Here is a 21,689-nt window from a genome sequence, read left to right as displayed (position 1 = left end):
TCTTTTCTATAATGACTAATGTGATCATATGATTTTTCTTCTTTAGCTGTTAATGTGGTGGATTATATTAATTAATTTTCAAATACTGACCCAAACTTGCTTCCCTGGAATAAACTTCACTTGTCATTAATTAATTTTCAAATACTGAACCAAACTTGCTTCCCTGGAATAAACTTCACTTGTCATCATGTATAATTTTTATTATACATTGACTAATTCTATTTGCTAATATTTTATTAAGGGTTTTTAGTCTATATTCATAAGGGATATTGGTCTGTAGTTTTCTTTCTTTGTACTGTTGTTTGGTTTTTATTTTGGTGTTACACTAACTATAAAATTAATTGAGAAATGTTTCCTTCTCTTTTTTCTAGGTGAAATCGTGTATAATTAGGGTCAGTTTTCTTTAAATATTTGATAGAATTTTCCAGTAAAACCATGTGGGCCTGGAGATTCTTTGGGGGCAGTTTCAAATGTATTAAATTTTCTTAATAGTTACTGGTCTATTCATATTATCTATTTCATATTGAGTGAGCTGTGGTAGTTTGTACTCTTTGAGGAATTGGTCCATTTTGTTTAAGCTGTCAAATTTATGTGTATGGAGTATTTCATAGCATTTGCTTATTATGCTTTTGATGTCTTCAGGGTCTGTAATTGTATACACTGTTTCATTGCAGATATCGGTAATCTGTGTCTTCTTTTTCCTTTATCAGTTTTATTGGTATTTTTTAAGAATCAGCTCTTTGTTGTATTGACTTTTCTCTATTGTTTTTCTGTTTTGAATTTCATTGATTCCTATTTTTATCCTTTTTTAAGATTTTATTTATTTATCCGAGAGAGAGAGAGGGAGGGAGAGAGAGAGGGAGATCATGAGAGCAGGGGAGAGGGGTAGAGGGAGAAGCAGACTCCCCTTTGATCAGGGAGCCCAATGCAGGACTCTATCCCAGGACCCTGGGATCATGACCTGAGCTAAAGGCAGACGCTTAACCAACTAAGCCACTCACGTGCCCAATTCCTACCTTTATCTTTATTATTTCTTTCCTCTGCTTGCTTTGCTCTTATTTTTCTATGTTCTCAAAGTGAGAGGTTAGAGTATTGATTTGAAATATTTCATCTTTTCTAATGTGTGTATTTGTACTATAAATTTTCCTATCATTACTGTTTTAGCTGTGTCCTAGAAACTTTGATATTTTTATTGTAATTTTTATTCAATTCATTGTATTTTTTGTTTTCCCTTGAGAATTCTTTTTTGACTCATGGGTAATTTAGTAGTGTGTTGCTTTAGTTTCCAAGAGTTTAGAGAATTTTTTTCTATTGCCTTTCTGTTATTGATTTCTATCTTTATTCCATTTTTGTAGGAGAGTACTCTGTATCATTTCAGTTCTTCTAAATTTGTTAGATATGTGTTGTGGCCCAGCATATGGTCTATCTTGGTAATATATAAGTTCCATAGACACTTGAAAACAATTTGTATTCTGCCGTTGTTAGTTGGAGTGTTCTAAATATGTTGGTTGGTGGTGGTATTGTGTTCTTCTGTATCTTTGCTGATCTTCTGTCTAAGTGCTCTATCAATTCCTGAAAAGAAGGATGTATTTACAGACACTATAACTCTGTGTTTGTCTTTGTCTCTTTCAGTTTACCAGTTTTTGTTTGACTTGTTTTGCAGCTCTGTTGTTTGGCACATACACATTGGGATTGGTGTCTAATTGGTAGATTGGCCCATCTGTCATTATATAAGGTCCTTCTTTGTCTCTTGTAATTTTATTTTTTCTGTAGTATGTGATTATCTGATATTAATATAGCCATTCCTGCTTTCCTTTGATTAATCTTTGAATGATAGATCTTTTTTATTCTTTTATTTTCCACCTGCCTATATTACTATATTTGAAGTTGGTTTCTTATAGACAGCATTGTTTTTAAAACATTATTATTTGTTTTTTGCTTGTTATCCTTGTTTCTTATTGCTCTGTTTTTCCTGCCTTCCTGTGGATTACTTGAACATTTTTTGGAATTCCATTTTGATTTATCCGTAGTGTTTTTGAGTATATCTCTTTATATAGCTTTTTTTTAGTGGTTGCCTTTTTAGTGGTTGTATATGTATTTTATCACAGCCTACTGGTGGTGTCATTTTACCAGTCCGAATGAAGTATAGAATCTTTACTTCCTTTACATCCCTTTACCCTCCCCCATTTATATCTGTCTTAAATATTACCTCTACACACACTTAGAACCACAACAGGCAGTGTTATAATTTTTGGTTCAATGGTAAAACATAATTTAGAACACTCAAGAAGAAAAGGAAAACCTATATATTTGCTCATATTTTGCTTATCATGTTCCTTTTTCCTTCCTGGTGTTCCAGTGTTCCTTTGATTGCTTCCTTTGTGTTTATAAGACTGCCTATAGCCATTTTTTAGACTAGCCCCAATGGCAACAAATACTTTATTTTCCTTCATCTGAAAAATCTTTATTTTTTATTCCCGAAGGGTATTTTCACTGGTTGCAGGAAACTGAGTTGACAGTTCTTTTTTTCAGCACATAAAAATACTTGACCATTTCTTCTGGCCACCATAGCTTTTGATGTAAAATATGCTGTCATTCTAAGTGTTTTATATCTGTAGATGAGGTGTCATTTTTCTCTGGCTGTTTTGTAGATTTTTTATTTATTCTTTGTTTTCAGATGTTTAATCATGATGTGTCTTGGCATAAATTTCTTCAGGTTTATTATGTACGGAGTTTAGTCAGCTTCTTTAAATCTATACATTATGCTTTGGGGCCAGATTTGGGAAGTATTCAGCCATTATTTTTAGGGACTATTTCATCCCTGCGCTCTTTCCTCTCTCCTTCCAGAACTCCAGTGACCCAAATTAGATGTTATAATCCATAGATCCCTGAGGCTTTGTTCATTTTTTTCAGTTCATTTTCTCTGTTATGCAGATTGGGCAATATTTATTGCTGTATCTGCCATTTAACTAATTTTTTCTTCTGTCCCTTCAATTCTGCTATTGAGCCCATCCACTGAGCTTTTTTCTTCTTCTTTTTTTTTTTTTGGTTATTATATTTGTCAGTTCTAAAATACTTACTTGATATTTTTTTACATCTTCTAATTTTTTGCTGAGTGAGACCTTTTCTTTCTTTCCTGTGGCTTGCTATTTTTTTTATTTGCCCCAAACATGTTCATAAGTGCTTAGTGAAGCATTTTTAAAATCACACATGGTTTAGAATCCTTGCCAGAAAATTCTAACATCCCTTTCATCTCAGTTGTTAGCATCTACGGATGACTTTTTACATTCTGTTTGAGATCTTCCAGGTTCTTGGAATGACAGGTAACTTTGGATTGAAGCAGGATATTTTCTTATTCTTCTCTGAGATATTTTGTATCTTATTTAAACCTTCTATTTTAGTTGACTTTCTGTGACATTGCTCCATTAGGAGAAACAGGGAAGCACTGCATTTTTACTGCCATGTGGAGGTAGAAATCTAGTTTCCCCACTTGGACTCTGCTGACATCCAGAGAGTAAGCAGCTTCTCATTACTGCTTGGCAGGGGTGGGAGTTCCAGATCTTGTGTGGTGTCCACGAGTAGGGGTAGCCTCATTGGTGTTGATCAATGGTGAAAGTCCTAACTCTCTACTAGGCCTGCCCTGATAACACCATAGTGGGGAGGGAGAAGGATACCTCATTACTGTCTAGCTGGAGTGGGGGAGGGGGTGGATTTCAGGCCCTCCACATGGTCTCCACTGACTTCATGAGGTGGGATACCTTGTTACCAGTCAACAGAGATGAAAGTACTGTTTCCCTGTTTGACCTTCTCTGTTACCACGCTGGTGAGGATGATAGGGTACGGCATTACACCTTGATTAGGGTCTGATGTAGGCTTCCCAACTCATACTTTCTGGTGTGAGTAGGTGGGTCCACAGTTTCTCTGTGGTGATGGCTGGAGTACAGTAGTTGTCCACAGGTTTTCTGTCTTGCTGGGCTGCACCTTTCTTGGTTCTTTGGCTAGAGAAAACAGGCTTTTGGGGGGATTTTTTTTTTTTTTTTTTGGTCTACACTCATTAGTCTATGTGGGTTGCTAGTGTCTTTGCTTCAAAGTCTAGGATATATGAGGCAAAAAGATAACTCTGGGAATGCCACTATGTTGTTTCTTAGGCCCTGGGGTCGTTAGCCAGTCTGCCTTCTGCTTTCCTCCTCTCAGAGTCTTGTTATATTTGTCTTACATATAGTGTCCAAATTTTCTCAGTCATACTTAATAGGAGGAATATAGAAAAGTATGTGTATAGTTAGAAATTTTAGATAACATTAGATCTGTCTCTCCTGGTGAATTCGAAACTTAATTTTAACATACTCTTAAGGAAAACCTTTGTAACAAGATTTTAGCAGGGTCTTCCTTAAATCACTAGGATTAGTTTGTATTTGTAAGGAGAGAACTTGTCCTATTTTATTTCATTTTATTTATTTATTTTTATTTTTTTAGAAAGAGAGAGAACATGAATGGGGGCGGAGGGGGAGAGGCAGAGGGAGAGGGAGAGAGAGAATCTTAAGCAGGCTCCATGCCCAGCATGAAGCCCAATGCAGGGCTTGATCACACAACCCTGAGATCATGACCTGAGCTGAAATCAAGAATTGGACACTTAACCAACTGAGATACCCAGGTGCCCCAGAAATTGTCCTATTTTAAATTAGTGACAGAGGCACTTACAACCATTATTCTTAGGTAATCTTATTTTGACAGAAAAATAAAGTTATAATAATTATGATGTGTAGAAAAACAAGTATATTCAAATATACTTCAAATGCTTATAATTTTAATGTTCTTCTCATATATCTCTTACCTCGTTATATTCTTTTACAATTAAGTGGTGGAAAACAAAATTGTATAGTCATAAAATCCAAAATGTTTTTTGAAAGTAAATTATTGTTCTCAATGACTATATATATCTCCAAAGTACCAAATTGGTATAATTAATTCATTGAATATTTATTTAAAACATTGTGTAAAAAATAGTATGTTCTGTCATTGCACTAGAGATATAATGATGAGCAAAACATACACAGTTCCTGCTTTAATCAAATGTGCTATTCTTTTACAATAAATTAGCAAAATAAAAATGAAATCAAATCTTCTATGAAAGCATTTTATGTGTTTTTATGAGTAGTGCTGCTCAGGAAAATTAGAATATTATCTCTTGAATATGTTACTCCAAATACTGTAGATAGAGAAAAACAGACTTCTCAAACAGTGGCATTTATCACCAACGTTTATTGAAATTAAATTGAAAACAAAAATTATATCATGAAACATTCCATTGATATGCAATGAACAGATTTCAGTAGATTCTGAAATATCTCGTGGATTTTTAATACCAGTTTAGAGCGCAACATAGTTTAGACAATGTTACTCCATGAAGGCCGTGCTTGTTAATTGTTTATATTAGCTGAAAGCGGTAAAATCATCCAAGGACTCTGTTAGTGTTAGAATAATAATTTACCAAGACAATTACCACATACTGGAATTTTTTGCAGCTCTAATTCAGTATTATTAATAATGGATAAAATTGCACTTTTCTCAGGTTGCTGTGGGCAGCAGGGAATTATTTCAATGAATATTTCAGCACATTATTTTAATTATTGTTCCACCAAATCCAACTGGGCAATATTTTATGGTTCTTAATTCAGTCTACTAAGAAATCGTGGTCATTAAATTGCAAACTATTTGTAGTGAGGTCTGTCCTGTGATTTACAAGCCTTGTTAAAAACAGTGTAAAAGAATGAAAACTGTGCCATTAATACTTGTAATTTGATGCTGCATTTGTTACTAAACTCCCCATGATTAATGTTTTCAGGAGAAGGAAGGACATTGTAGAGAAAGCAGAACTGAGTATTACAGGGCTTAAAATATAAGAATGTTACTATTTTAAGTTTTGGTCATTTGTACAGGAAACATGTATGTAAACACAATTGTAAAAGATAAAGATCTCCAAAATCATCTTAGTTTTCCTTTGAGACCAAGGAAATAAAGCTTTAATGTTGTGTAAAAAAATATATTTCCCATTTTACATTGTTATTAATAGTGACGACTGTTTATTTCCTCATTCCTAGCCAACTGCATGATTTCTGGCGTTTGGATTACTGGGAAGATGATCTTCGCCGAAGGAGACGGTTTGTTCGTAATGCGTTTGGCTCCACTCACGCTGAAGCGCTCCTCAAGGCTGCAGCAGAGTATGGTCAGTACCAATGCCTCTTACACAGAAATACTCTGGATGTGATGTAACTCTTTGTGGTTGGTAATTCATTTTTTTCACTAACACTTAAAATTCTCCATGTTGTAAGTCAAAAATACTGTGTTCTGCTTTATCCTTCAGCATCATGTAGGTGACACTTAATCAACCCAGTTCTTCGCCCACGATGTATGTTAGACCTTTCAGCTTCTTAATAGAGTAAAAGACCTTATATAACTGGTTATTACCCAATGTCCATCTCATACAGCCTAAAACAAGAGTAAAGTGAGTTTCTTTTTCAGTGTCTTTCAAACTTTGGTGACCAAGACACAAGGTGTAAAAAACATATACGATTATAATTGAGTACTCAGACTTAAATATTTTTATGGGTAATTTGTATATGTGTACACACACTCGTGTATACTGTGTGAATATACATATATACATGAAATATATATGCACATGCGTGTGGCGTTTGTATTTATATATATATGCACATAGTTGTGTATTTAACTGAAACAAATGCCTTATTAATAATCTCATTACATGACATTCTCTATTTTATTAGTAGTCTATTCTTTTCTGTCTAAAAAAATAAAATTAAAATAAATCCTGCTACAATATGTCCATTTAAGTTCCCAGTCCACCATTGGGTTGCAAATAAAGTTTAAAAAAGACCATCTCACATTAAAGATATCATCAACTATCACACTACAGTAGAACTAACCCTAATTTGTCTTTTAAAAAATGTATAATAAATAGAAAACATCAAAATACTTGCTGTCTACCAAGAAGTATAAATAGGACTATTTTGTCCCATTTTTAAGTGCTCTAACAAGTTTAAGTGTGATTTACCATCTCAAAATTTTACAAACTCTGTACACTCAGAAAATACCATTGATGAATACTGTTTATACATTTTTGTTATTAACCACTTTTATTCTTACAATTACTTTTGTTATTATTAGGTTAATTTTCATTTACTTGAGTGTGATAAGTGAGCCATCTGTTTTAAAATTTACCATAGTTTATAACATTCATAACTATTCATGTTCCTGATGGATTAAACAGAGAAAATACTTAATCTTGATAAAAAGAAAATGTGCAAAGCTTTTAAAATTTGTTGTGCAAATAGTCTGTGAATTGATATAACTTAGTAAGAGTCAAACATAGTTAAATAAATACACGAGGATTTCATATGAAGCTATTATGCCTAAGATAAAAGTTACAACATAACTTTATATGATAAAAGTAACTAACAGAAAGATTATACTAGAAAGAAAACTTATAGTTGACCAGTACTATAGGGGATTTCTTCAATCAACAAGAGAGATCACCAAAGGGATTTTTTAGCACCTAAGGATTTAAACTTAACTTGAGGTATTATAATTATGCTTAAAATGAGGTATTATCTTTATGCTCTGTAGAAGAGATTTTTAGAAATACCTACTTCAAGTGGCATGCTTTGTAATGTAAACTTAAAATTATTTAAACTCCATTTCGTATACCCAATAATTTAGACTTTTTCACCAACTCATCCTATTTGAATTCATCCCATTTGAAAATAGAAACATCTAGAGACAATTTGTAACAGAGTTAGGCTAAATTGATATTATTGGTAATAATGAGTTGCCAAGGGTTTAATTATATAGGATCCACATTTTACTACATTCAGCATTCTATAGGTTGCTTTTAAAAAGTCTCTTAGAAAAAAAATTTTTCGGTTCTCTATAAAAGTGGAAACTTTGTTTAATTTATAAAATATCTCTATTATTAAACCATTGTTAAAGCCTATCAGAAACAAATTTTAAAATCTTTTACCTTAAAATCTTTTAAGACATCTGATAGGTTATGGTAACATAGTAACTATTGTTAATGAACCTAAACTGAAAATAGTAGTCTAATTTTGAAATAGATGGAAGATGTAGGTGATACTAAATATCCTGTGTGTGAGGTATAAGAGTATTTTAAAATATATAGCAGTTTATGAATTTTAAATACTGAATCATCATCATCAGTATTCACAACTTACTATCTCTCTTGAGTTGGGTTCTTTGATAGAAGGAAATGGGTATTTTTTTTATTTTATTCATATCTAGAACAAAGACCATGTGTATGCCATAAAATATTCAGGAAAGCTATATGGTACCCACGCCAGAGTTATTATCACATCATTGTCAGGATTAGGGTCATGTGATGGAAGACAAAGGAGAACTAAAACAATTCTACCTCCAAAAACAACTTAAGAGCATACTCCTTCAACCTTCATCACAGTTCACATCAGTGGACTTTTGGAACCATGCCGACAGTAGGTAGGGAGTAAAATATGGAGGATTGTCAAGAGTGAGTGGAAAAGTACTCCCTGGTGTGATCTGTTCATAGAAATAGAAGGGGGTGGGGGGGCACCTGGGTGGCTCAGATGGTTAAGCGTCTGCCTTTAGCTCAGGTCATGATCCCAGGGTCCTGGGATCGAGCCCCACATCGGGCTCCTGGCTCAGCGAGGAGCCTGCTTCTCCCTCTCCCTCTGCCTCTCTCCCTGCTCATGCTTTCTCTCTCTCTCTCTGTATCTCTGTGTCTCAAATGAATAAATAAAAAAATCTTAAAAAAAAAAAGAAATAGAAGGAGGTGGGGCACCTGAGTGGCTTAGTCAGTTAAGTGTCCAACACTTGATTTCAGCTCAGGTTATGATCTCGGGGGTCATGAGATCAAGCCCCACATGGGGCTCCATTCTCAGCAGGGAGTCTGCTTGAGATTCTTTCTCCCTCTGCCTCTGTCCCTCCCTCCTTTCATCTCTCTCTCTCTCTCAAATAAGTAAATAAATTAAAAAAAAAAAAACAAGAAAAGAAATAGAATGAGGAATTACAAACTGCTAAGAGAAAAACGTGATATTGAATCATCCTCCAAACTCTTAATGTGCCTCCTAACCCATATAGAAAGTATTTCTTCAGAAGAAATAGGAAATAAATATCAGTAATTATTACAAAGCACTTTATCCAATAAAAATAAATGTTGAAAACCTTAATTGAAAACACATTTTGTGTATTTTAAATAAAGCTTTTGTATTCACATATTGCTAAAACATTCATATAAAAGTCAAAAATTCAGCCCATCATCTGGCCACTCTGCCTGCCTTTACACATTTAAATGTGTTTAAGTATCTTAGAGTCTAGCAGTGGGTAGACTAACACCCAAATGATTGAATGATTGGGTTTGTGTAGACATAGAAAAGGTGTATTTTTTGTATAAACCTTCACATTTTGAGAGGGCTTCTAGGACAAATTGAAATTCAATGTGTTCCTTCCTCTATGTTAAATAATTATACTATTTCAGTTTCCCTATGCATTCTATCTTGAAAGTTAAGCATTAAATGCCCAGAAACTCTGCTACAATCTCTGGTCAAAATAATTTTTGTGTTCCTCTACATTGTGGCAACAAAATTCTTTTAGGAACGGAAGGATATTTTATGAGTGGAACTTTCAGTATGGCTAGAGTGTTTGAATCAGTGATCAGAGTTTTCAGAATTTTAAACAGGTTGTACAAGCTGAGGAAATATCCTTCAATTACTTCAATAGGGAATACGTACATGGCCATCAGAGCAGTGCCTGGGATTTGAGCACTGGTCAGGTCTATCTGTTCATTCCTGGTATACTCAGGTTCAAGATTGTGAGCCTGGATTCATGGAAAAGAACTGAAACTGAACTAGCAGACTTAATATTTTATTTAAAACTTTTTGAATCACTTGATTTTTCCCTAAATTCAAACATTTAGATTAAATTGTAGTTAAACTTTCATGGGATGGGCAAAAATATTTAGCCATAATTTGGACATTCTTTTCAGACAATTTATGTGGAGCCACAAAGCAAATATCTTAACAGGGCTTTCTTTTATATGAGCAAATAATCAGAATTGGATATATTTTCAAGAAGACAGAAAGGACAATAATCTTGTTTCATATTGACTTTGGAAAGCTTTCCCTCCGATTTCATTATTAAAACTTTTGGTTGACCTTTTTCTATTAGAAAACATCCTTAATACTGATGGAGTTTTTCATGCTTCTTAGTAATGCTAATGAGTTGAATAATTTATGAGGTTGTCATGTGCAAAAGATTTGGTGTGATTTGATATACTTTCAGCCTTGGTGTTGGAATGTGATTAATAAAAACCTAGAGGCATGTGATTTTTTTTCCTGATGTTTAATGTTCTAATTTTGTATGTATTAAGTATGTTATTTAGGTGTTTTCTAATAGTAAAATTTCATATAAGTGCAAATTTAATTGATAACTAGGAATTTTACAGACCATAAGGAAGAATATAAGGAAAATATTTAAAAACTCATAAATACATCTTCTGACTTGCAAGGTTTTCTTCTTCAGGGCAAATTAGCTAATGAGGAAATGATTGCAAAGGAGGTTTTGTATATTTATATGTTTAAATAAAACCTCAACTGGTCAACTTCTAGTATATTTCTGGTGCTTAAAGATGATGCTGTCAAAGGATAGTGCAAAATCTTAATAAGTTTGATTGTCTTTGTTGACTGTCAGTTATCATTTAGGACTCTGTTTCCCTTCCATAAAATTATAGTGGAACAATGTTTCATCAAAGCCTAAGATCGCAAGCTCCCCCGTGTCTGTGATCAAAGACATCATCCTAAATAGGTCTGATCAGGCATCGCAGAAGAGGGCAGGCTGCTTCAGCTGGAAGAAAAAAAAACATGGAGCAAAGATGACAAAGTTAATCAGTCATTTCTTTGGCAATAAATAATAAGATATGCTGAGAACTGCAAATGAGAACATCCTTAAGTTCTTCAGAGATGTGTCTGCTTAACACCTGATTTATCTAAGCTTGTGAAGCCATCAAGATATGACCTTGATGAATAAAAAGCAGCTCTGTAATGAATCTGGAATTAAATTAGTTTTGATGGTATATGCATGGCTACTGTAATGTGCTACTTGCAGAAATAAGGAAAGCGCTGAGAATAAAAAATTCTAACGCGTCTATAAAAATTGTTGAGAAAAAAGCTAATTATCTGACTTCTTTTTTAAGAGTTTATAATTATTATCATATTTGAGAAATATGACTTGATTTTTTTACTAAATAGCCTATTGTTTGTCTTATGTAGAAACACTAACAAACATCTTACTGTTCATTGAATACTCCATTTTAATTGGTATATTGTTAATTGACTCTCCATATCTGGAATGAACTAGGTGATCTGATTACGGTTAAAATAATTCACTTAAAAGTGAATGATGTAAACTCCTTGAAAAGAGAGGGAGAAAAAGAAATGCAGGGGACCATCTTTCACTCTTTTTGGTGTCACTGTCATATTTTAATATCATAGCATTGTCTTCATCATTTGTTCTTTTTCTTTTTTTAAGATTTTTTTCTTTATTTATTGGTTTGAGAGAGAGAGCGAGTGAAAGCAGGAACAGGGGAGAGGGCCAGAGGGAGAGGGAGAAGCAGGCTCCCCACTGAGCAGAGACCCTGAGATCATGACCTGAGCCGAAGGCAGACGCTTAACTGACTGAGCCACCAGGCGCTCCTTCACCCTTTGGTTCTTATAGGCTCTTAAAATAATTAAAACAGGGGCACCTGGGTGGCTCAGCCGTTAAGCGTCTGCCTTCGGCTCAGGTCATGATCCCAGGGTCCTGGGATCGAGCCCCACATGGGGCTCCCTGCTCGGCGGGGAGCCTGCTTCTCCCTCTCCCACTCCCCCTGCTTCTGTTCCTGCTCTCGCTAACTCTCTCTCTGTCAAATAAATAAATAAATAAAATCTTTTAAAAAAATAATAAATAAATAAAATAAAATAATTAGAACAGATTATATAAATACTAAGTTATAAGGTACGCTTATCAAATGCATTTTACAGACTATATAGCATTTTTGTGTCAACAAATGTTCTAACAACTCCCTGTTTTGTGTTGAAGATTCAGATGGTAGGCTTTAAACGGATTCAGAAAAATCAAATAACTTTATTAATTTAAGAGCATTCGCTGAATATCTTCTACATGCCACACATGTGCTAGATGCTGGCTTCAGAGTTTGAGGCCGTTTCTACCTTCTAAGAGCACATAGTGTAGTGAGGTGGAGGTGCGCATGTGTTACCAGCATCTACTGAACAGAGACTGCTGCGAAAATATCCTGTCATGCACAGGACAGTTTCCTCAGAACAATGACAACAGCAGAAATCCAGCCCGAAATGTCACTAGTCCCGAGGTCGGAAAATCCTGGTCTACTGGAAAGAAAGAGTTATCATAGACAGAGGTAGTAGTTCATAAAGGAGCACAGGTGAGAGTGGGAGAGTCTGGTGGGTTGGAGTAGACTTCTTAGAAGTAATTACTTAGAAACTGTTTTGAGAGATTAGGAATTTACCAGGTGAGCCAGGAATGGTGGTAGTAACAGAAATTACCAAGACATGAAGCCATAAAAGAGCCTCACTTATTCCTTTGAATGGCCTCAATATTTTACATTTTGTGATAGGCCACTTTGTAAAGATTTCAGAAAATACTTGACTTTGGACATGTCATAATCTGAGATACAAACCATTTGAAAACAGGAAATGAGATTTTCTATTTATTCCATTTAGAGTATCCACATTAATTCAATTTATGTATTTAGTTGCTGGGTTTTTTTTCACTGCTGTTTTTTATTTAATTGATAATTGATTAATTTCAAGGTATACATACAGTATTTTGGCCACATCATTTCATCATTTTCAGTAATAGCATTGAAGAATGGGATTCCTATGAAATAGGTCTTACAAATATGGTATTTTCAAATTCTGAAATGTATTTTTTATGTCTGCACTTTATTTCCACTTAGAGCATCGAAGGCTGTTTAAGATAGGGAGCTGACAAAATTATATTACTGCTGAGTGGCATAGAGCTGTTCATAACCTTACCTATATTCTTTTAGATTCATTTTTCATAAAGTGTATACACAGTTGCATTTAGAAATAATTACAATGCACTATGATAAATATTTTTATTGAAGTGTATTAAAATGCTATCTGAGCTCACTGAAGGGGTTTGCCTAACTGAAGAAATAAATTTTAGCTGGACTTGAAAGGGTGAATGGAGATCTTCCCAAGCCAGTAGGTGAGATGGTGGCCATGTGGAGCAAGGGACCACACAACACAACGTAATGTGTCCAGGGAATGCAAGACGGTGGCGTGTGATGGAACACAGGACGGTGTGGGGAAAGGGTACAAAATGAGGCTAAAAGGCCCGTTGGGGGCCATATTGTACAAGGATTTGTCAATAGACAGAGCCATTAACGGATTTTTATCTGAGAAAATGACAGACCAGAGAAGTTAGGTGACATGCTAACTAGTAAGTGGTAGAGAGAACAAAAGCTCAATCTCAATACCCTTCTCTTACTATATAGGGTGTTCCTGTCGGTGCGCTTGGAGTTTTCTTAACTGCGAGAGCATTATTGAGCTTTTCTCCACTTTGAAGTTTACCTGTTAAATTTTGGCTTACTCTTGTAGCCTATAGAGACATATAATCCATAAAGACATATCAGGACACACTGTGGTACAGTAGTATCATTTACAGCGTGCACTTCCTGTGTCATTTACAAAAATGTATTTTAAAATGTTCTGGGTGTTTTTAAAAGTGCTTTAAATAAGCTATCTCAGCCCCACCTCTTAGCTATTCCATTTTTTTATAATTAAAGAGAAATTTTTGTTAATTACTTTTTTCTTCCATGTCTCTGAGCCAGTTGCTTATCTAACCAAAATATCTCCTACTCCCATTTCCCAGGGTTTTAAAGTAACTTTTCCACACCAAAGTGTGTAACAGGCTTTTCAAAGAAAAACCAAGCATCATTCCCCAGGTTGATGCCACCCAGTGCCAGGGAAAGCGTGCCCACCCTCTCTTCTAAGTTGCCTGAATCATCTTTTCTTTAATTCCCAGGATTGCCAGAACTTTCTTCCAGGCTACTACTCATCTGCCATCTACTCCTCCTGACTCATGATGCAAGATTTCTTTAATTCTTTTTTTCTTTCTTCCTTCCTTTCTTCCTTCCTTCTTTCCTTCCTGAAGAGAAACATGCTCATTGTAGAAAATCTAGAAAATGCCAGAAAAGCACAGAACGAGGATAAAAGCCACTACAGACAACCATGTAAAGTAGCTGTCTTTGCTGTTTTTGATGGACTTTATTTCATACTACTCTTTTTGTAAGCGCATTTTAACATAGGAGCCAAACGCTATGCTGTGTACTCAAATAATCACAAAGATGAATAATGCATCATCTCTGCTCTGTATGATGTTTAGAGGGTTCCAAACTGCCCCAAGTTTTCTATATGTTTTAGCACTTTTTCCCACAAGTAAAGTGTGCCATGTGATTTTTAATATAATAAAATCCTAGTTCAAATATTTAAAAATTACCCTAACTTCATGGCTAATCAAAACGCTACCAAGTAATATCCAGTCTAAAACGCACAGGGATTCCACATTTATCATCATGTATATTCTTAAAATAATGGTTTATCAAATTTCCTTTAAAAAGCACAGAATGCAGTTTTCTACATTCACTCCATTAAGAAGCTTATTAAGTTAGCATTTTATAGTTATGTAGTGCTGCACTTAAATTCAATAATATTTTCTTGCACCTTTTTAATTGCATTTTTTTCAGTTTAAAAATGCTGTTTGAGAATATCCCCTTTGTTGGCCTGCTCTAAGAAATATTGCTTACATATGAATATTTTGAATTAGGAATAAATGAAATTCCGTTTTTGCTGTCAGAACCAAATTGTAAAAATGCATTGCATGTCTTGGAAAATCAGTATACTCTATTAGCACGCCTGTCAATATAAAAAGTGCATTCCATTTCCACCTCTTGCTCTAATAACCTTTTCTGTGTTACTCTGAGGCAGTTCACATAATCAGAGTATATTGTCAGCTTACTGGAGTTGGGGAAGCATGAAATGAAAATCACGTTAATATTGATCCAATTCTTTTACTTGCAAGTGTCCTCGATGTCCTTTTCCACTGAGCAATAACTGTTGATGTTAGGCAGCCATTTTCTTATTTTATTTCTTATAGTCCAGTAAATCGTTTACAAGCATAACTAATCTGAATAAGAATTTACCGCTTAGAATAATTTCTACGAACACTTTATCTTAATTAATGCCCATACTGCTAATTCTACACTTTACCACTGAATATTTTCCTCGAGCTTTTCAGAGAACAGCCTACCTGCAGATATAATGTTTGTCTAGTTTGAAACAAACAGAAGTCTATGCAAGTTCTTCATTGGTAAACACACAAAGGATGCTACACTCTAATTTGATGTGATATAAGGATGTGCTAAAATGGACCATAAGTAACATCAATTATTGATTCAGGCAAGGATTACTATTTCTGAATCAAATTCATTATAAATTTGAAGCTGGTATCTTGGGTTTTTAGTTTTTTGGTAGTTTAGACAATATCTCTTTTGGATTATTCAGTATATTCTCAGTCAACAAAAATGAAGTGGAAACCACAGTTAAATCTAATGCATTCAAACTAAAGTACCCACAGCTAAGAAAGGAGGGATTTGGTGTCTGAACTGTCTGGATTTCTTATCTGTTTATTAAATCTGGTCAATAACCATTCAAATTTTTACTTAAAGTGTATTTGAAACAGCAAATAAAAACCATCTATTTCATTTGTGAAAATACCTGCTTTCATAAAACGATTTTGTGTTGATGAAGTGTCTCCTGACTCAGCATCAAGTGTAAAAGAGAAAAAAAGATACCTGAGACTTGTAGTCATTCTTTTTAGTAGTATTTTCATTCAGTGTCACTAATAGTTTTTTATCATTAGGATGTTTCCACTGCAAAGTCTGGGGTTTTTTTGAATCTTGTTCTATATAAACCATGATTTTTTTTTTTCAGTCCTTAGTCTTTAGTAGGTCTTTCCTTTTATGTCAGCATTATTTATGTTTCTTAAGGAAAGAAATACTATGTGTATAAAGTCAAACACAAAATTTAATTTTGAATTTAAATTATTTACAAAGAAAAAGACTTACTTTTTAGTAAACTAGTAAAGTGTGTTGTATACATACGTATCTACTGCTTTCAGATCACGTTAAGGTCAGCATAAAATATTTTGAGTCATAGGTTTTTCAATATAGTAAAAAACGTTCTTTCATCATATCTGAAATGTTCAAAATTATAAAGTTCTCAGTAACAGATTGATTCGTACCTATTATTGCATGATAACATGTCACCATATCTAATGTAATTAGTTGAGAAGTACATTTATCTTAAAATCTTTTCTTTTTAGGAAAATTAAATAATATCACTTAAAGTCACTAAAAGCAGTGTTCTATAAAAGTATTTGTTGCTCTGATTTCAGCTTTAATGAGGAAAAAGTAATCTTTATTTTAAAATATCCCAAGGAATTCATATGTCATTAATACTTCTAAAGGAAAGCATTCAGGTTTGAATATGAATTGCAGCATTTTTTTAATTATTGAAGTATAACTGACATTGAATTGCAGCATTTTATCTTATTTAAATAGGGGTAGATTTTTTCAAAACATTTTACAGGCTAGAAATATCATGAAGTGGTGTATATTGAAAAGAATTTCTCTTTCACGGAAGAATGTCCTTTTGTGAAACTGACTTCCAGATGTTTAGAAACATTAGAATTTTTCCTGATGTTACATTTAGATGAAATTGAAATAAAACTGAATTTCTGTTCTGCCCATTTTCTTCAAGTGATGGAAGAGAAGTATGTATTAAATGCATTATCTATGTATAATTCTCTAAAGCAAATTCTGATACCAACTTTGTTGAGAAAGCTGTTCTTTTCCTTCAGATATCTAAGATATTAAAAACTCTTATATTCTTAACATACCAATATACAAAATCAAAAACACATGTCAAATACATCGATGCTTGTGTAGTTTTATTTAATAGTATCTTTAAATGAGTATTACGGTCATTGGGAGGAAACAGTTTTTTAATGTAAGCTGTTTACACTCCATTTAATTTCACAATCACTTCATGGCCCCTGTCTACAAGCTATCCTTCCTGTCTTCAGGGAGCATACCATCAGGGGAGGAGATGAAGGCTCATACTTCATTGTGTTGACTATAAACAGAGTAATGACAGCATGGCAGAGGGAAAAAGATTAATCCCAACTGAAGGAAAGGAAACCATTACTTGTTGAATACCTGTTGTTTGTTAGGCATTGTACTGAGACCTTACATGCATGAGTTACCTTGAGTCTTTTAATCCTCACATCAGCCTGCTTTTTTCCTCCTTTATATAAATCTCAGAAGCATTATTATAAGCAGCAAAGCACTGGCTGTATTCTTGTTCAATTTTAAGTTATATACTTAGTAATCTCTTCTAATATCTTGCCAATTTATGTATTTTACCAAAATTTTAACAATCATTTTGAAAGCTTCTTCTATAAATAAGCTTCACACATTTCAAAGTATTTTAATATCCATTGTCTCATTTTAACATTTCAGTAACCATGTGGGAGTTTGGTTGATAAATACTTATTCTTCTTTCACAGGTTGAGAAACTGAAGTCAAGAGATAGGTCTAAATATCTTTTTAAAATATGTTAATAGATGTTTGGGGGAAAAATAAAGTTAGAATTGCAAAGCTCATATCCAGCATTTACGAGGAGACTATAAAGGACATAAAGAGAGAAGTAACTTATGCAGTGTGCATATAAAATGATTACCATGTGAATTATGCTTATGTTTTCATGTGGTCCTTCAACATTTATTGATTGCCACTTTGATATCTGACACATATCTAATAAGATAATACCCAAATAAAAGACTGCAGAAAAAAATATCAAAAAATCATGATAATGTATTTTGACTTATTTGTAAGATACAAAGTTTATACAGAAAAGGGAGTAATCAACTACACTGAATCTTGAAGGACAAGGCAGGTAAAAGAATTCCATGTAAAAGAAATTACATATGTCAGATTTAAACACCTGAAAAAGTGTTGCATGTTTGGGAACAGAAGCGTTCAGCTCTTGGGGATTATAAGATGTGAAGGTACCAAATTGGTAAAATAGTGAGGTTAAAGAAGTAGGGGCCAGATCATGAGTCATAGACCATGTATTTAATTGTACAGATCAAATAATATTGAAAATATATTTTTACACAGTAGATTCACATTAGATAGACCCATATATACATACATATATCATTTTTAATAGTTAACAAATTAAAGCCATATTTCTATACTTAGTGCAAAATAAATAACAATAGCATAAAACTGGTAAGAAGCTGAATTGGCATGTTATGGGTTTATATCTTTCCTCTGTGTGCACTAGCCACACATATATAATTTACGGCTTTCCTATTGCTGTAAATTTCTTTTTATCTTTATTAGTATAGATGTTTTAGAGCTGTATAGAATATGTATAGAATAATTCCTTAAACAGATAAACTACCATGTAGCCTTTTCCTTTACATTAACTATTTATATTTGTCAATAAAAAAGGACAAATAAAATAATTTCTTCACCTTGCTTGTCCAAACTTTCCAGAGAGACATATTCTCTGAATATTTTTAAGATAAGTTAACGTCTCCAACTTGTCATTTCTATATTTTAACTTATACTTATTTAAAAGATAATAATACAAATATAGTAGTAATATTAGAGTATAATAATACTACTAGAAATGTTTTAGTTCTCTTGTTACTTTGGTTTTAAAATATTATTTGTTTCATGTATCCAGTTTGTTAAAATAAATTTAATGAAAGAAGAACTTTATTTACTTTTGTCTAACACATTATTCTATATTAGATAATGTTTTCACATACAGAGCTACAAGCATATATATTTGCTAAGGAATCTAATGGGTATAGAATATTTTTCTGTAGTTGTTATTTGTCACACAATGTGGAAAATAATGTAAAAATAATTTTGGATTTGGATTAATCTATAATTTGGTGGCATTTTATTACTTCTGAACCTTTCTAATTTATGGCATTTTGATGTTTTCCTAGCAAATAAGTATATATGGCGTATACTATCCAACTTTAGACATAATTCACATTTTCAAATCTAAATAGGGAGTTCTGGTGGTTTGTAGTATTTGCTTGTTAATTTCTTGATGAATGGCTAAAGAGGCCAAGAAGTGCACTCAGTCCAACATGTCTTGTGAAGATAGATGATCTCAAATAAATTCTCTTCCCAATCAGATTTTGATTTGTTGGGTGTTAAACCAATTCTTTCTAAGGACAGTGTTTATAAGCCTTGTAATGAGACAGCCCTTTGAGACCTTACCTCTTTTTGCTTGTAATTTTGATGAATGAAACTCTAATTCATAAAAGATATTGTGATTGAAAAGCACCTTTGGATCTTGTACACTTTAATTTAGATAAATGTTTCATGCAGTACCATAAAATCAGGAAGTTCACTGAGCTAAAAACTGATAACACTTCAACAGGGATGGTGAGTTCAGTGTGTTGGTATGGATCAGTTTACTATATATCTTTTAAAGGCATAACTGTTTTACTGTTTTAAAACCAGAGAGGATAAAATTGAAAGCTTAATATACGTTTCAGAGCTCACCTTCCTTTCATTATGTTTACTTTATTTGTAGATTTTAATTTTAATAACACAAGAGTATTGTAAAGCTTTTTTCTTAATGACAACACAGATAAAACATGGTTGTCCACAAGGGAAAATTTGTTTTATCGGGCTGACTCATACTTAAAGAGTTTTATTGATTATTTCATATAAAGAATCAAGTTCCCTTTGTGTAAATACATAAATTCTCCAATTTGTCCCCAAACTGGAGGCAAATCACCAAGACTGAGAAATCTTAGGATCTTCAGATTAAGAAGTATCCAGAGATAACTTTCATGTCTCCGTTTATTCATTTGTTCTGCGTATATGTGGGCTCGCTCTGTGCCAGGCAGTGTGCTAAGAACTGAGAATACAAAGACAGGAGCACGTTGCCAGTGATCAGGGAGCTTTCAGGCTATTCCGAGACAACAAGCCAACAACCAGTTACAGTACCTGTATCTACAGTAACGGGTTTGTAAGGTGTGGTGGAAGCGTCAGGGAAGGAGCACACAAACTTACCTTAAGAAATCAGAGAAGAGAACACAGAGTGGGTAGACTTGAATTGCATTCGGCGACTATTTGTTACACATCTGCTGGGTGCCCCACACTGAGGCTGCAGAAATGAGGCCAGAGCTCAATGGAGAAGACAAACACATAACAGGTAACACCTGTCCAGTGTGGTAGAGTTCTGCATCAACAGTGAAAATACAGAGCAGTTGGCTAGGAAAGGCACCTAAAGGAGGTGAGTTTGGGAGATCAAATAGGAATGAGCCCCAAAAAGGAAGAAGGAAGGAACATACCATACAGTAGGAATAATATTAGCCCAGGTAAATAGGTCTGAGGACCTATTTTGGAAGCTATAATAGGTTCAGGATTGCTGATGGGGGAGTGAGAAAAGATAATGCAAAGCTGGTAATGGGAGGATAAAAGGCCTTGCCCAGCCATGCCAAGGAGTTTAGATTTGGACTCCTAGCATATAAGCCTTGCATTGAGTGTTGTTGATTGGAAGGAAACATTATGCAGCAGGAAAATATCCTCCACTTATTTTTGCTTTGTAATAATCACTCTGACAAAAATGTGTGGGATGGTGTGAATAATGGAGCTATTGAAGACCTCCAGACCAAAAGAGTGGTGGCCTGAGCCTGGGCCATGGCAGTCACCTTCCAGGATGACCCCTAGGTTTGTGGCTTAAGTAAGTGGGTTGATCAAAACTGGGGGGGGGGGTGGAGAAGCAATAGATGATTCATTCAGTTAGGGACATGTGGACTTAGGAATATCCAGCTGCAGATGTCTAATAGCAATATGACTATAAAGACCTCAAGAGAGGCTTCTCAGATATTAATGATTGGATTCACCTCTTTTGTTCTCAAATGATGCAAGCTCTGGGTTTCTCAAATTAAGTTACTACCCAAGAAGCAAACAAGTTATAAAGATAGCCACCCCCAGAAGGGTTCTGTTTTACTGGCTTTATATCATCAAGAAACCAAATAAAATTAAGATAAGGTTCTAGAGCATTCAGTAATCAGTCCTCAATCTTTTATTCCAGAAGTAAGAATCATCTGTGGGCCAGTGAAAGAAAGATACACATATAACCTATTTAATGCCCCTCACCTCCTACATAGCATTGAGTTGTAATAATACTGTTTGTTTCTGAAGTACTTATCAAAATATATATTTAACAATCTATTACTTTATGCGGTTATGCTATATATATATGTATATTTTTTTTTTAGCCATGCTTTCTAAATGCTATTATCCAGTAAGAGCTAGGATGACAGACCATAGCTCTGTGACAATAACATTCTACAGTGCTTTTGTGACATCACTGTGTTCATCATGTGGTTTTTACTCCTATATGTGCTACTTTTGAGCCAACTTATTAATGTTTTAGCAAACAGAATTGGCTCTGCGTCGCTGACAAAAAGAA

At 34.0% G+C, this 21,689-nt stretch overlaps 1 protein-coding gene across 4 annotated transcripts in view; it reads left to right on the top strand.

Annotated features, from left to right (window-relative positions):
• NBEA (neurobeachin) overlaps window positions 1-21,689 on the top strand; it is a 694,224-nt gene that overhangs the window by 455,893 nt on the left and 216,642 nt on the right. For all 4 annotated transcript variants that reach the window (XM_078070461.1, XM_078070460.1, XM_078070459.1 and 1 more), the window contains one exon: window positions 6,099-6,223. In XM_078070461.1, coding sequence (XP_077926587.1) covers window positions 6,099-6,223 — 125 coding nt within the window. The remainder of the gene's footprint in view (window positions 1-6,098; window positions 6,224-21,689) is intronic.

The sequence above is a fragment of the Halichoerus grypus genome, chromosome 4, assembly GCF_964656455.1.
Source record: "Halichoerus grypus chromosome 4, mHalGry1.hap1.1, whole genome shotgun sequence".
Classification (NCBI taxonomy): Eukaryota; Metazoa; Chordata; class Mammalia; order Carnivora; family Phocidae; genus Halichoerus; species Halichoerus grypus.
This window is presented reverse-complemented; position numbering and strand designations above follow the sequence as displayed.